We start from the raw sequence: 11,744 nt of genomic DNA, 5'->3' as shown, positions 1-11,744 counted from the left end.
TGCGCTCATGTCCTTTGGAGAGTGTCGGGTGTTCTGGGTGCTGAGAGTGGGCGCCTGTGAGATGACAGTGAGGGTGGAGTGGTGATGCCCTGTTCCCACAGAGGCCAGTGCAGCTACGAGATCACCTCTAGGGGTGTTAATGCAGGTGCTGAGGCAGAAGCAGGTGCAGATAGACGCACCTGGTGGGCACGGGCGGCCCTTGCTGAGATGCCTGCGGTCAGTGTTCAAGATCAAGAACCCAGAGGCAGAGAGGAATTCCGTCCTCTCAGTGAAACAGTGGGATAGTCTGTGCGACTGTAGAGGAGGAATGTGCACTTTGGGTGCCAGCACCCATGAGCGAAGACTGCCCTGACTGAGCCTGGCTTGCTTGGGGCCTAGCTCAATCCTGCCGGGCAGCGGGTGACAGGACGTGCTTTTCCGAATTAATGAGAGAAAACGTGATTCTCCTGCTGCCCACGAAGGTGGAAAGTGAAGTGGGGAGACGTGGGGAGTGAGCGAGGTTCCCTGTTTGGGGGTTTCTTTCACTGCTGACTAGAGATATACAGGGTGTACCCCCAAAATGTATATACACTTTGAATACCTACTAATTCCAATGGTTTTAAGCATGAGAAAGAAACAACAATGGAGCTGTTATCTGTTAAAAGTGTGGGCACAAACAGGTAGTTGGACATTCCCTGAGGGGTCTCAGATTGGAGAGGGTGAAGGCCAGACTGAAGGGCCCCTTTCTCCCCCCCCCACCCCAGTGCACGAATTTCGTGCACTGGGCTACTAGTTTTATAATAAAATGATTTTAGTTATAATTTTCTGTATAACAAGCAATTGGTATTTGAGTAATGAATAAAATAGACTTGAGTTTAAGTGCTAGCTCCATTAAGTCCTGACTATTAAGTGATTTGAGGCAATTATTTTATTCGTAATTTTAAAAAAATAGTAAAATTGCTATTTACTGGTATACACATGAGTGATGTGAGGATCAGATGATTTCCTCATGTAAAAAGTAAATTATATAAACCTGGTTGTATGATGTAAACTTTGATTTTTATTCTCTTATTTTACTTTTTTTTTTTTTTTTTTTTTTTTTTTTAGTTTTAAATGAGCATCGTGGTAGACATATTTTCTGTTTTTGTTTTTTCTCTATGATTTATGCTTGAGATTTCAGGCTCAGTAATGACTTTAAAAATATGTGATGTTTTATAGCAACTTGTTCTCTGTTTAGAGAACCATATGGGAGTTTGAAATGTAGGTTTAATAACAAACTCAGTTGTTTCTTTTATAGGGCTGATGGAGTTATGAGGACAATGAACACAGAAAAACTTCTAAAAACTGTACCTATTATTCAAAATCAAATGGATGCCCTTCTCGATTTTAATGTAAGTTGATTACACAAATCTTTTGTAACTTAAGATTTTAAAAATGTTATAATTGGTTGAGGTTTTTATTTTCACAGACTCTGATTTTTCATACTAATATCCTATTTGGCTAAGTGTTTTCTATAAATGTGGGCTCAAATCAGATTACTTTCCATATTTAAAAAAATATATATTTTATTGATTTTTTTACAGAGAGGAAGGGAGAGGGATAGAGAGTTAGAAACATCAATGAGAGAGATACATCGATCAGCTGCCTCCTGCACACCCCCTACTGCGGATGTGCCTGCAACCAAGGTACATGCCCTTGACCGGAATCAAACCTGGGACCCGTCAGTCCGTAGGCTGACGCTCTATCCACTGAGCCAAACCGGTTAGGGCTTACTTTCCATTTTTATAATTGTTTTAGATTTACCCTGATTTCGTGGGTAGTGCTTCTCTAGCTCTAGAATTAGAGGTATATAGTCATTCTTCTGTATCCATAGGGGATTGATTCAAGGACCACCTGTGGATACAAAATTCACAGATGCTCAAGTCCCTTATATAAAACTAGAGGCCTGGTACATGAATTCGTGCATGGGTGGGGTCTCTCGGCCTGGTTGGTGATCGGGGCTGATCGGAGCTGTCTTGCCCATTCCCATTTGGGGCCGATGGGGGCCGGCCGGCCGGGAGGGACTGCAGGAGGGCTCCAGGGCGTGTCCAGCCCTCCCAGTCCTGATCTGCCAGACCCCAGCAGCAAGCTAACCTACCTGTCAAAGCATCTGCCCCCCTGGTGGTCAGTGCACATCATAGCGACTGGTCAAGCGGTCGACTGAATGGTCGACTGATCAATCAGACACTTAGCATATTATGCTTTTATTATATAGGATAGCTTAGAATTTGCATATAATCTATGCACATCCTCCCATAAACTTTAAATAATGTCTAGATTACTTATAATGCTGCATAAATAGTTGTTATACTCTATTGTTTAGAAAATGACAAGAAAATAAGTCTACATGTTTAGTAGAGATGCAACCGTTGTAGGTCTTAACTAGTACATGTCAGCAGCAATGTAACTTTTTCCCCCTAAATGTTTTCTATACATGGGTTCTTGTATATGAAGCACTTACTGTACAAGCTAAAGAAAGTGATGGAGAGGTTAAGGGGTTGATCTGAAAATCTGCTTTCTTTTGATAATGGTTTTTAGAGATTTTAAAAAAATGTATGACAATTTTCTTTAGGAATAGCCAACTTAGTATTTCACTGTTGTAGGACTCAAAGCATTCAATTATTAAGAAATAAAAGGAAGTTCAAATAGACTTATAACAGCCTGTTTTGTAGAGATTGCCCAAGGATATTGTGTTCTCTGGAATTTTTGTTTTAACTACCATCACTTGAACCAAGTTTCCAACTTTGTCTTTGTGTGTAATATGTTAAATATTAGTATTTTCAAGTCTTTTCTTTGAGGGGGAGGCATCTATTTTAAGACATTTTATTTTAGAGCTTGTAAGTACAAGTTAGTGAGTGGAACCGTAGCAATTTCATGCTGAAATTGATTTTTTCCTTTAATTCTTGCTGTTGATAGTCTTTAAGTTGCTTGAGGGCAGGCAACAAATCTACTTTTTCTCTACTGTGTCCCCATTATCAGAGGTGTGTGACACATAGATACTGTTCAATAAATATTCAGTAAATGAATCCTGTAAGTGCTTCATAGTATAGAATGGGTTATCTGACTATGACCTGCTGCATGTTTTTGTACAGCTTGTGAGCTAAGAATGATTTTTACATGTTTAAAAATGTGGTTGAAAATAATATTTAAAAAATAGTATTTTGACAGATGAAAATTATGAAATTTAATATTGTTTACAATAATAATATTATTAGAACACAGCCAGGTTCACTGGTTACATAGTATATGTGGCTGTTATCACGATGTAATAACAGAGTTGAATAGCTGTGATAGAGACTATATAGCCTTCAGAGTCTAAAATACAAACAGGCCCTTACAAAAAAAGTTTTCTAACCCCTAGACTAGAAAGACACAAGAGAGTGATGTAACTACTGAATGATATTTTGGTTTTGATAGTGAAGAGGGTCCCACCGTGTAATTTGTTTTCACTTTATAAAATTACTCTGAAGAGTGTTTGTATTGTACTTTATTGTATGTAACAATTTACCTGTTATGCTTATTGGGAGGGGGGGATACAGAGAAGAGAGGGGACACTAATTTTGTGTGTGTGTTAGATAATGTGTGTATCTACACATTTTTAAACCTATTTTGTAGGGTTAATGCCTAAAAAAAGAATTTGGTTCAAAGGACATAAACATTTATACTTTGAAACTATTGCCAATTTACACTCCGAAAGGGTTGAGCCATTCACATGTCAACAGGTGCCTGTTTTTCTTAATTTTTATCCAATAATACCTTGGTCTTGATTATTTTGATACCTGCTGGTCTGGTGCTCCAAAAAAGGGTAGTTTTTTATTTTATTTTATTATTATATCTTATTGTTTTTATTATTATATCTTAATTTTATTATTATATCTTAATTTATCTGGTAAGCAAAGGTGAGCTTCTTTTCACATATTACTGGTCATATGAATTATCTGTTACTTGCTTTATTATTGGGATTCTCTCTCCATAATAGAAATCAGCCTTGTTAGATATTCTGCACATATTTACCAATTGGTTGCTTACTGTTTAACTTTGTCATTATGCTTTTATATACCTACCTAACAAATTAATTTTCATGTACTACATATCCTTGTTATCTAAAAAAGAGCTTAAAAGTTAATTTGGCTTATCCTTTTGATTCATTCCTTGAGATAAAAAAAAATTATTTTTTGTATTCTTGATAGATAAATAAGTGATTTTTTTGTTGTTACAACATAATTCAATAATAATAAATATTGGTTATTCATGTGTAAGGTACTGCACTAGGCTCTTGATACTCAGCACATCATATAATTCTCCCAGTAACCAAATTCTCCCAGTAACCAGATGAGATAAAATTAATATTATCATAACTATTTTGAAGATCAGTTCGTCTGTAATATTAAGAAAAGGTATATCTATATATATAAAACCCTAGGCGACCGACCATTCGACCAGTCGCTATGACATGCACTAATCAGCAGGGGGCAGATGCTCAACGCAGGAGCTGCCCCATGGTGGTCAGTGCACTCCCACAGTGGGAGTGCCGCTCAGCTGACGGGCACCAGGCACCAGGCTCATGGCTGGAGAGCACAGCAGGACCGGGATGCACTGGAGTGGTGCAGTGCCCTGGGGGATTGGGTTGAAATTGGCAGTCCTACATCTCCTGAGGGGTCCTGGATTGCAAGAGGGTGCAGGCCAGGCTGAGGGACCCCACCCATGCACGAACCCGTGCACCGGGCCTCTAGTATATTTAAAAGTATCTTCTACCTAGTTTATTTAGCTCAGTGCCTTGGTGATTGTAGTAACCATTTAATAAATAAATACCTTTTGGTTTAAAAATATTTAGTAAGTCCTTCATGACTCAAAGTGAACATCTAGAAAAGGGCTTTATTTTGCAAGTAGAAGTATTTAATGTTGAAATCAACTTATACTAAAAGACTTCTGAGATATAGCCCATGAATTTCAAGAGTTAAAGGGTACTTTTGTTCTCAACTATTTATTTCAAAATTAAATTTAATGTTGTAGGATGTTTGTTTGCTTATGGCTTTTACAAACATCTAAACTCTTTGATTAAGATTTTTGCACTCTTTGGCTGTAACTCTAATTGCAAGAAATAAATGTCTTTTTCTTTAATACACCTAAATATATGAATTCACTGTATTTTAATTTGAAGGAAGTCATTGTTATTTAAAACATAAGATTAGCTAATTTTTTTTTTCTAATTTTCCCCCCAGGTTAATAGTAATGAACTTACAAATGGAGTAATAAATGCTGCCTTCATGCTCTTGTTCAAAGATGCCATTAGACTGTTTGCAGCATACAATGAAGGAATTATTAACCTATTGGGTAAATATTGCTGTAGCTTAATGACATTTTATTTCTTATCTTGTGCCATATGGGTAACTAATATTGTCTGAGTTGTTACTTAAGGTTGAATAAATATTTATTGAGATATATTCATTTGTTGTAACAATTTATTTGGGCAGAAATTTTATACCTGTTACATATGCTAAGTTATTAAATATACTTTTACAACTAGAATGTTTAGCTAAATGAACTTTATATTTTTTAGATATATTTGTGTTTTCTTCTATCAGTTTTATAATTTGTAGAAATATAAAAATTCCTTTAAAATTAACTTGGAATTTTCTGTCCAGGAAAAATCTTATTTCTTCATAATTTACTCCATAATGAACTTTAACTATAAAATTGATATTTTTTCTAAACTTAATTTTAAAATGGATAATTATTTTAAATGCATTAAACATTTTTTTTTAAGGATGAGGTGTTTTGAGGCATTTTAGGACTATATGGTGCTTTATTGTGTATTTGGTATATGGTTGATCCTTGAACAGCACAGATATTTTTTTCAACAAATATAGTAAATATATTTTTCTTATTATTTTCTCTCTTTTTTTGTTCTTGTTTTGTTAATCCTTACATGAGGATAGTTTTTTCCATTGAGAGAGTCAAAGTGGGGGGGCGGGGGGAGAGGAGGAGAGAGAGAGAAACATCCATGTGAAGCTGGTTGCCTCCTACATGTGCCCTGACTCAGGGCTGGGAGCGAACCTGCAACCCAGGTATGTGCCCTTGACTGGAAATAGAACCCGAGACCGACCTTTCAGTGCTCGGGACGATGCTCTTACCACGGAGCAACACCGTTTAGGGCTCTTATGATTTTCTTTTCTCTAGCTTACTATAGTATATAACATATGTAAGATACAAAATATATGTTAATTGACTGTTTGTTATTCTTAAGGCTTCCCAGTCTATTAGTAGGTAAAATTTTGGGAAGTCAAAATTTATATGCATATTTTCAATTGCATGGGAATTGGTGCTCCTAACACACCCCCCGGCCCCCCCTGCATTGTTCAGGAGTTAACTGTATATGGAATGCAGTTATTTTGCCTAGAAACACTCTGTTTTTCCCAGTGGGATTTGGATTTGGTTTTCAAAGAGTGCCAAAGTACAAATATCATATATCAAATGTGTCCACATTTCTTTTTGAGTGTTATAATTTTATGTGAGTAAAAGTATTTTTATATCTTCTTTTGGCAGAAAAATATTTTGATATGAAAAAGAACCAGTGCAAAGAAGGTCTTGACATCTATAAGAAGTTCCTGACCAGGATGACAAGAATCTCAGAGTTTCTCAAAGTTGCAGAGGTAAACTGTCTTTAAGTGACTATATTTCTTAACCTGCTTTTTTGTTTATAAGTGTATATTTAATTCAATACTGAACAGTAACAGATAATTTAAAATTTATTTATAAATTAGGTAGGTGGCACACAGTAGTGTCAGCAATTTTTATAGTTGGAATTAGTCATGTATTTTAGAAGATTTATTGTTTTAAATATGGTAAAGACTATTCAATGATAGTGCTAAAGTCTCTTCAGTGAGACTTGTAACTGGAGCCACATTGTTCAAAATGTTTTGTTGCCCTGCAGAAGTGAATTTAGTGTATTTATTGTTTTTCAGTGATTATAAAAACCATGAGTATGGGTAATAGAATAATCTAATTTTGCAAATCTGTTTAAGAAATAATTTTCTGAAATTGTCACAAAAAAGTTGTGGTAATGCTTACAGGCATTATCTTGCTTGTACAGAGTCAGGTCTTAAAGTGCTTTTGTTTGTTTTTCTTTACCCTCTCTCTACCTATTACCACCAAAGATGTCTTACTAGGATAATTCTGGAAGATGGCTAGGCTATAGTTATATCAAAGTAGTTAAACTGAAACTAGCAAGTTGGTGATTTTAGCTCTATTTACCATAGTGATTTTATTCTGTAGCAGATGAATACAACAGGATGGTGAGACCTTTGGAAAAAAATGTGCTTTGTGGTGTTAATCAGCTATTTTATAAAGTCTACTGCAGTTTATTTTGAATTTAAAGTATCTTTCAGAGAAATTAATGTTTTTCCCCCCATTTTTGTAGGGCCAGTCACATTAAAAGCAGAAGATAAAAGTTTGTGCTATGATTCCAGTAAATTCTTTAAATACATTTTAATTTGTTAACTTTCCCTTTTGGCCTGTTATATCCTTTGCATTTGATAGTTATAATTATTGACTTAAGTTTTAAGTCCTTGTTTACCTCCGGATCTGCTGGTCTTACTTTGAGATGGAATAGACCATCTGTCCCATATGATCTGAGAAATAAGAAAATTCTCCTGCCCTAAAATACTTTTTCATGATGCTGTCTTTGGGATTGTAATTTCATTATGAGATCTTAGTTCTTGGAGTAAAAAGGCACAAGTAACATTTTTAAATGTGTTTGAAAGGGACATATGTATTAGTTATTGATTAGCTGTTAAGATCTCAGTTTGAATTATTTTATCAACTTTTCTACTGATGTCATTCTGGGGCTGGCCCTTGAGAAGAGAGAATGATTAGAAAATGAAACATAACCCCACGGAGGGAAAGAGTTTTTAAATTTGGGTACTAGAATAATAAATAGGAATAGTTTTTAAAGGAGTTTATTTATTTATTTTATTAATATATTTTATTGATTTTTCACAGAGAGGAAGGGAGAGAGATAGAGAGTTAGAAACATCGATGAGAGAGAAACATCGATCAGCTGCCTCCTGCACATCTCCTACTGGGGATGTGCCCGCAACCCAGGTACATGCCCTTGACCGGAATCGAACCTGGGACCTTTCAGTCCGCAGGCCGATGCTCTATCCACTGAGCCAAACCGGTTTTGGCAGGAATAGTTTTTAATCTTCTTTTGCTGGAAATTGTCTAGTGCTTGAACATCATGAAAGCCTGTTTGGGATTGCTTTGTGAAAATAATTATATCCTGGTGAGATACCAGTTTGCATTTGTATAAAACTGGCCTACTTGAGTGAACATAGGTTTTAAAAAATTGTTATCTATGGTGATTGCCTGGGAAAGCATATTTTATGGAGGAAGACAAAGTTATTGTCATCAGGTTTTGTTTTTTTTAAACTCTTTTCATGCCGCAGGAAACTTGTTTGTAGTCAGCCTTCATTCTTGCCATGAGTTTTTATCATATAGCATCATGAAGTGATGGATTTTTCAGATTATGACAAGGTACAGGTGCTTAGAAGATACGGAGATGGTAATTTCATAGTCTTATTGAATTTCCAAAAACTCTGGTTTTCCTCCTGTTACAACTTTAGAGCCATCAAATAACATCTAAGTCCCGGGAAATACTGAATGATATATTTGGAGATTAAATATTTTTCTGAAGTCTATCTAAAATAGTGTTCACAGAACTAATCATAAATGTTATTTTCTAGTTGTTATTTATATAACATCTTTATTATAATTTTATCTATTAAATACAATGTTGCTTCTTACAGCAAGTTGGAATTGACAGAGGTGATATACCAGACCTTTCACAGGTAAGTATATTTTTATATCAATTCACTGTCTGCTATGTATTGTTAGGTAGGTGTGAAAGGCACCAAATGAATAATATTCAGCTCATGCTAACAAGGAAATCAGTGTGATTTTTCTTGACAGATTTTAATATTTTAATGTATTGATGATAATTGTTCTAGCATGATCATATAGGGTGATCTATTCACCTCTTATATTGGTGGAGCTAACCACTGCTATATCATTCTTTTAGTTTATTCTTTTTAATCTCTCCTGTCATCATCAAAAGGAAGAATTGAACTTAGAGAATGGTATTTTTAAAACAAAATGTGCACTATTGATAGAGAATTTTTTTCCCAATTTGCTTCCTCTGGTAGGATATAAGACAAACACCCAGTTTGTTTGAATTTTCAAAGGATATTTCCTTTGCCCCACTTGAAGATAGATAATTATTTTATACAGGATTTATGTTTCCTGTTTTAAACCTTCTGCTTTGGCTATTTGACTCAGGTAGGAGTATTAAATAGAGATAAACCTCAAAACATGATTTGGAAGAAGAGAGCAGGCTTTGATAATCTGTTTGAGTCCCGGCTGTGCCACTAGCTTGCCTGTGATTTGGGGAAGTTACTCTCTTTGCTTCAGTTTCATCATCTCTAAAATGGAGATACTGTAATACCCACTTCATAACGTATTTGGGGCGATTAAATGAGTTAATACCTAAACCCAGCATTAAGCACTCATTGTTAGCTATTACATTGATTTTATCATCATAAAATATTTTAGGGCCTGGGCAGTGTGGTTCAGTGGTTGAGCATTGACCTATGAACCAGGAGGTAACCAGGATGTTTGATTCCTGGTCAGGGCATATGCCCAGGGTTCAGGCTCGATCCCCAGTAGAGGTAGCATGCAAGAGGCAACTGATCTGTGATTCTCTCTCATCACTGATGTTTCTCTCTCTCCCTCACCATTCCTCCCTCTGAAATCAATATATATTTTTTTAATTACAGGAAAGAAACTTTAAACCTGCTTTTATCTTTTTTCTGACTTTTACTGTTTTTGTTTGTTTGTTTTTACTGAATATTAGGAATGAAAGTACCTGGCATAAACTATCCTTGTAACATTTGTATCACCTCTCTCCTTAAGAGACTCTTTTATCTCATTTTAAATTGCTCTGGGACATCTTTTAAATAAAGGTCTTTTTGTATTTCTCTGTACCGAACTTGTTCTGTTTCATCCCTTTGATTTCCAGGCCAAGAGTACATAATAGATCTAGTTATGGGTTATATGTAAATAAAACACTCTGCATTTGAGATAAATTGACCTTATTAAGATTGAGTACATTATTCACTAAGATGTGAGAAAAATCATTGCTAGAACAATCTATCTACACTAATAAAAGAGAAACATGGTAATTAGCGTACAACCGATACCCTTCCCATTGGCTAATCATAGCCTTATGCAAATTAACTGTCAGCCAAGATGGCGGCCGGCAGCCAGGCAGCTGGAAGCGAACATGAGGCTTGCTTGCTCCAGTGACTGCAGACTCCAACGTTCCCCGCCTCACTTACTGGCCTCTGAGTTGCAACTCTAAGCAACTATGTACTATGTTGAAAATGTAGAAGCTAAACAAAACCCCAGAAACCAGCTTTCAGCCTGCCGGGATCTCAGAGCTGAAGTTATACATTGTTTTGATTATAGAACGGCAAACAAACCAGATACGAAGCCTCAGAGCTAGAGCCAGAGCTAAAGCTGGCCCAGAATAAAATAAAAAAAAAAGAGAAAAAAAAGGAGCGGTTGGGAGCTTCAGTCAACAACCGCCAGCCTGAAAGCAGCCCTCAGCCCCTCACCCAGACTGGCCAGGCACCCCAGTGGGGACCCCCACCCTGAAGGGTGTGTGACCAGCTGCAAACAGCCATCATCCCCTCATCCAGGCTGGCCAGGCACCCCAGTGGGGACCCCCACCCTGAAGGGTGTGTGAGCAGCTGCAAACAGCCATCATCCCCTCATCCAGGCTGGCCAGGCACCCCAGTGGGGACCCCCACCCTGAAGGGTGTGTGAGCAGCTGCAAACAGCCATCATCCCCTCATCCAGGCTGGCCAGGCACCCCAGTGGGGACCCCCACCCTGAAGGGTGTGTGAGCAGCTGCAAACAGCCATCATCCCCTCATCCAGGCTGGCCAGGCACCCCAGTGGGGACCCCCACCCTGAAGGGTGTGTGAGCAGCTGCAAACAGCCATCATCCCCTCATCCAGGCTGGCCAGGCACCCCAGTGGGGACCCCCACCCTGAAGGGTGTGTGAGCAGCTGCAAACAGCCATCATCCCCTCATCCAGGCTGGCCAGGCACCCCAGTGGGGACCCCCACCCTGAAGGGTGTGTGAGCAGCTGCAAACAGCCATCATCCCCTCATCCAGGCTGGCCAGGCACCCCAGTGGGGACCCCCACCCTGAAGGGTGTGTGAGCAGCTGCAAACAGCCATCATCCCCTCATCCAGGCTGGCCAGGCACCCCAGTGGGGACCCCCACCCTGAAGGGTGTGTGAGCAGCTGCAAACAGCCATCATCCCCTCATCCAGGCTGGCCAGGCACCCCAGTGGGGACCCCCACCCTGAAGGGTGTGTGACCAGCTGCAAACAGCCATCATCCCCTCATCCAGGCTGGCCAGGCACCCCAGTGGGGACGCCCACCCTGATCCAGGACACCCTTCAGGGCAAACCAGCTGGCCCCCAGGCCTCTATCCTATATAGTAAAAGGGTAATATGCCTCCCAGCACCGGGATCAGTGGAGCCGCGAGTCCGCTTGGCACCAGATCAGTGTGACAGGGGGCAGCGCCGCCACCCCCTGTCACGCACAGAGCTGGGCCAATCAAGGGGTTGGAGCGCTGCCCCCTGTCACGCACAGAGCA

At 38.6% G+C, this 11,744-nt stretch overlaps 1 protein-coding gene across 19 annotated transcripts in view; it reads left to right on the top strand.

Moving 5' to 3' along the window:
* PICALM (phosphatidylinositol binding clathrin assembly protein) overlaps positions 1 to 11,744 on the top strand; it is an 83,936-nt gene that overhangs the window by 20,416 nt on the left and 51,776 nt on the right. For all 19 annotated transcript variants that reach the window (XM_014540233.1, XM_014540238.1, XM_014540237.1 and 16 more), the window contains 4 exons: positions 1,277 to 1,370; positions 5,241 to 5,352; positions 6,565 to 6,671; positions 8,826 to 8,867. In XM_014540233.1, coding sequence (XP_014395719.1) covers positions 1,277 to 1,370; positions 5,241 to 5,352; positions 6,565 to 6,671; positions 8,826 to 8,867 — 355 coding nt within the window. The remainder of the gene's footprint in view (positions 1 to 1,276; positions 1,371 to 5,240; positions 5,353 to 6,564; positions 6,672 to 8,825; positions 8,868 to 11,744) is intronic.

The sequence above is a fragment of the Myotis brandtii genome, unplaced genomic scaffold (genome assembly GCF_000412655.1).
Source record: "Myotis brandtii unplaced genomic scaffold, ASM41265v1 scaffold24, whole genome shotgun sequence".
NCBI classification, from domain to species: domain Eukaryota; kingdom Metazoa; phylum Chordata; class Mammalia; order Chiroptera; family Vespertilionidae; genus Myotis; species Myotis brandtii.
This window is presented reverse-complemented; position numbering and strand designations above follow the sequence as displayed.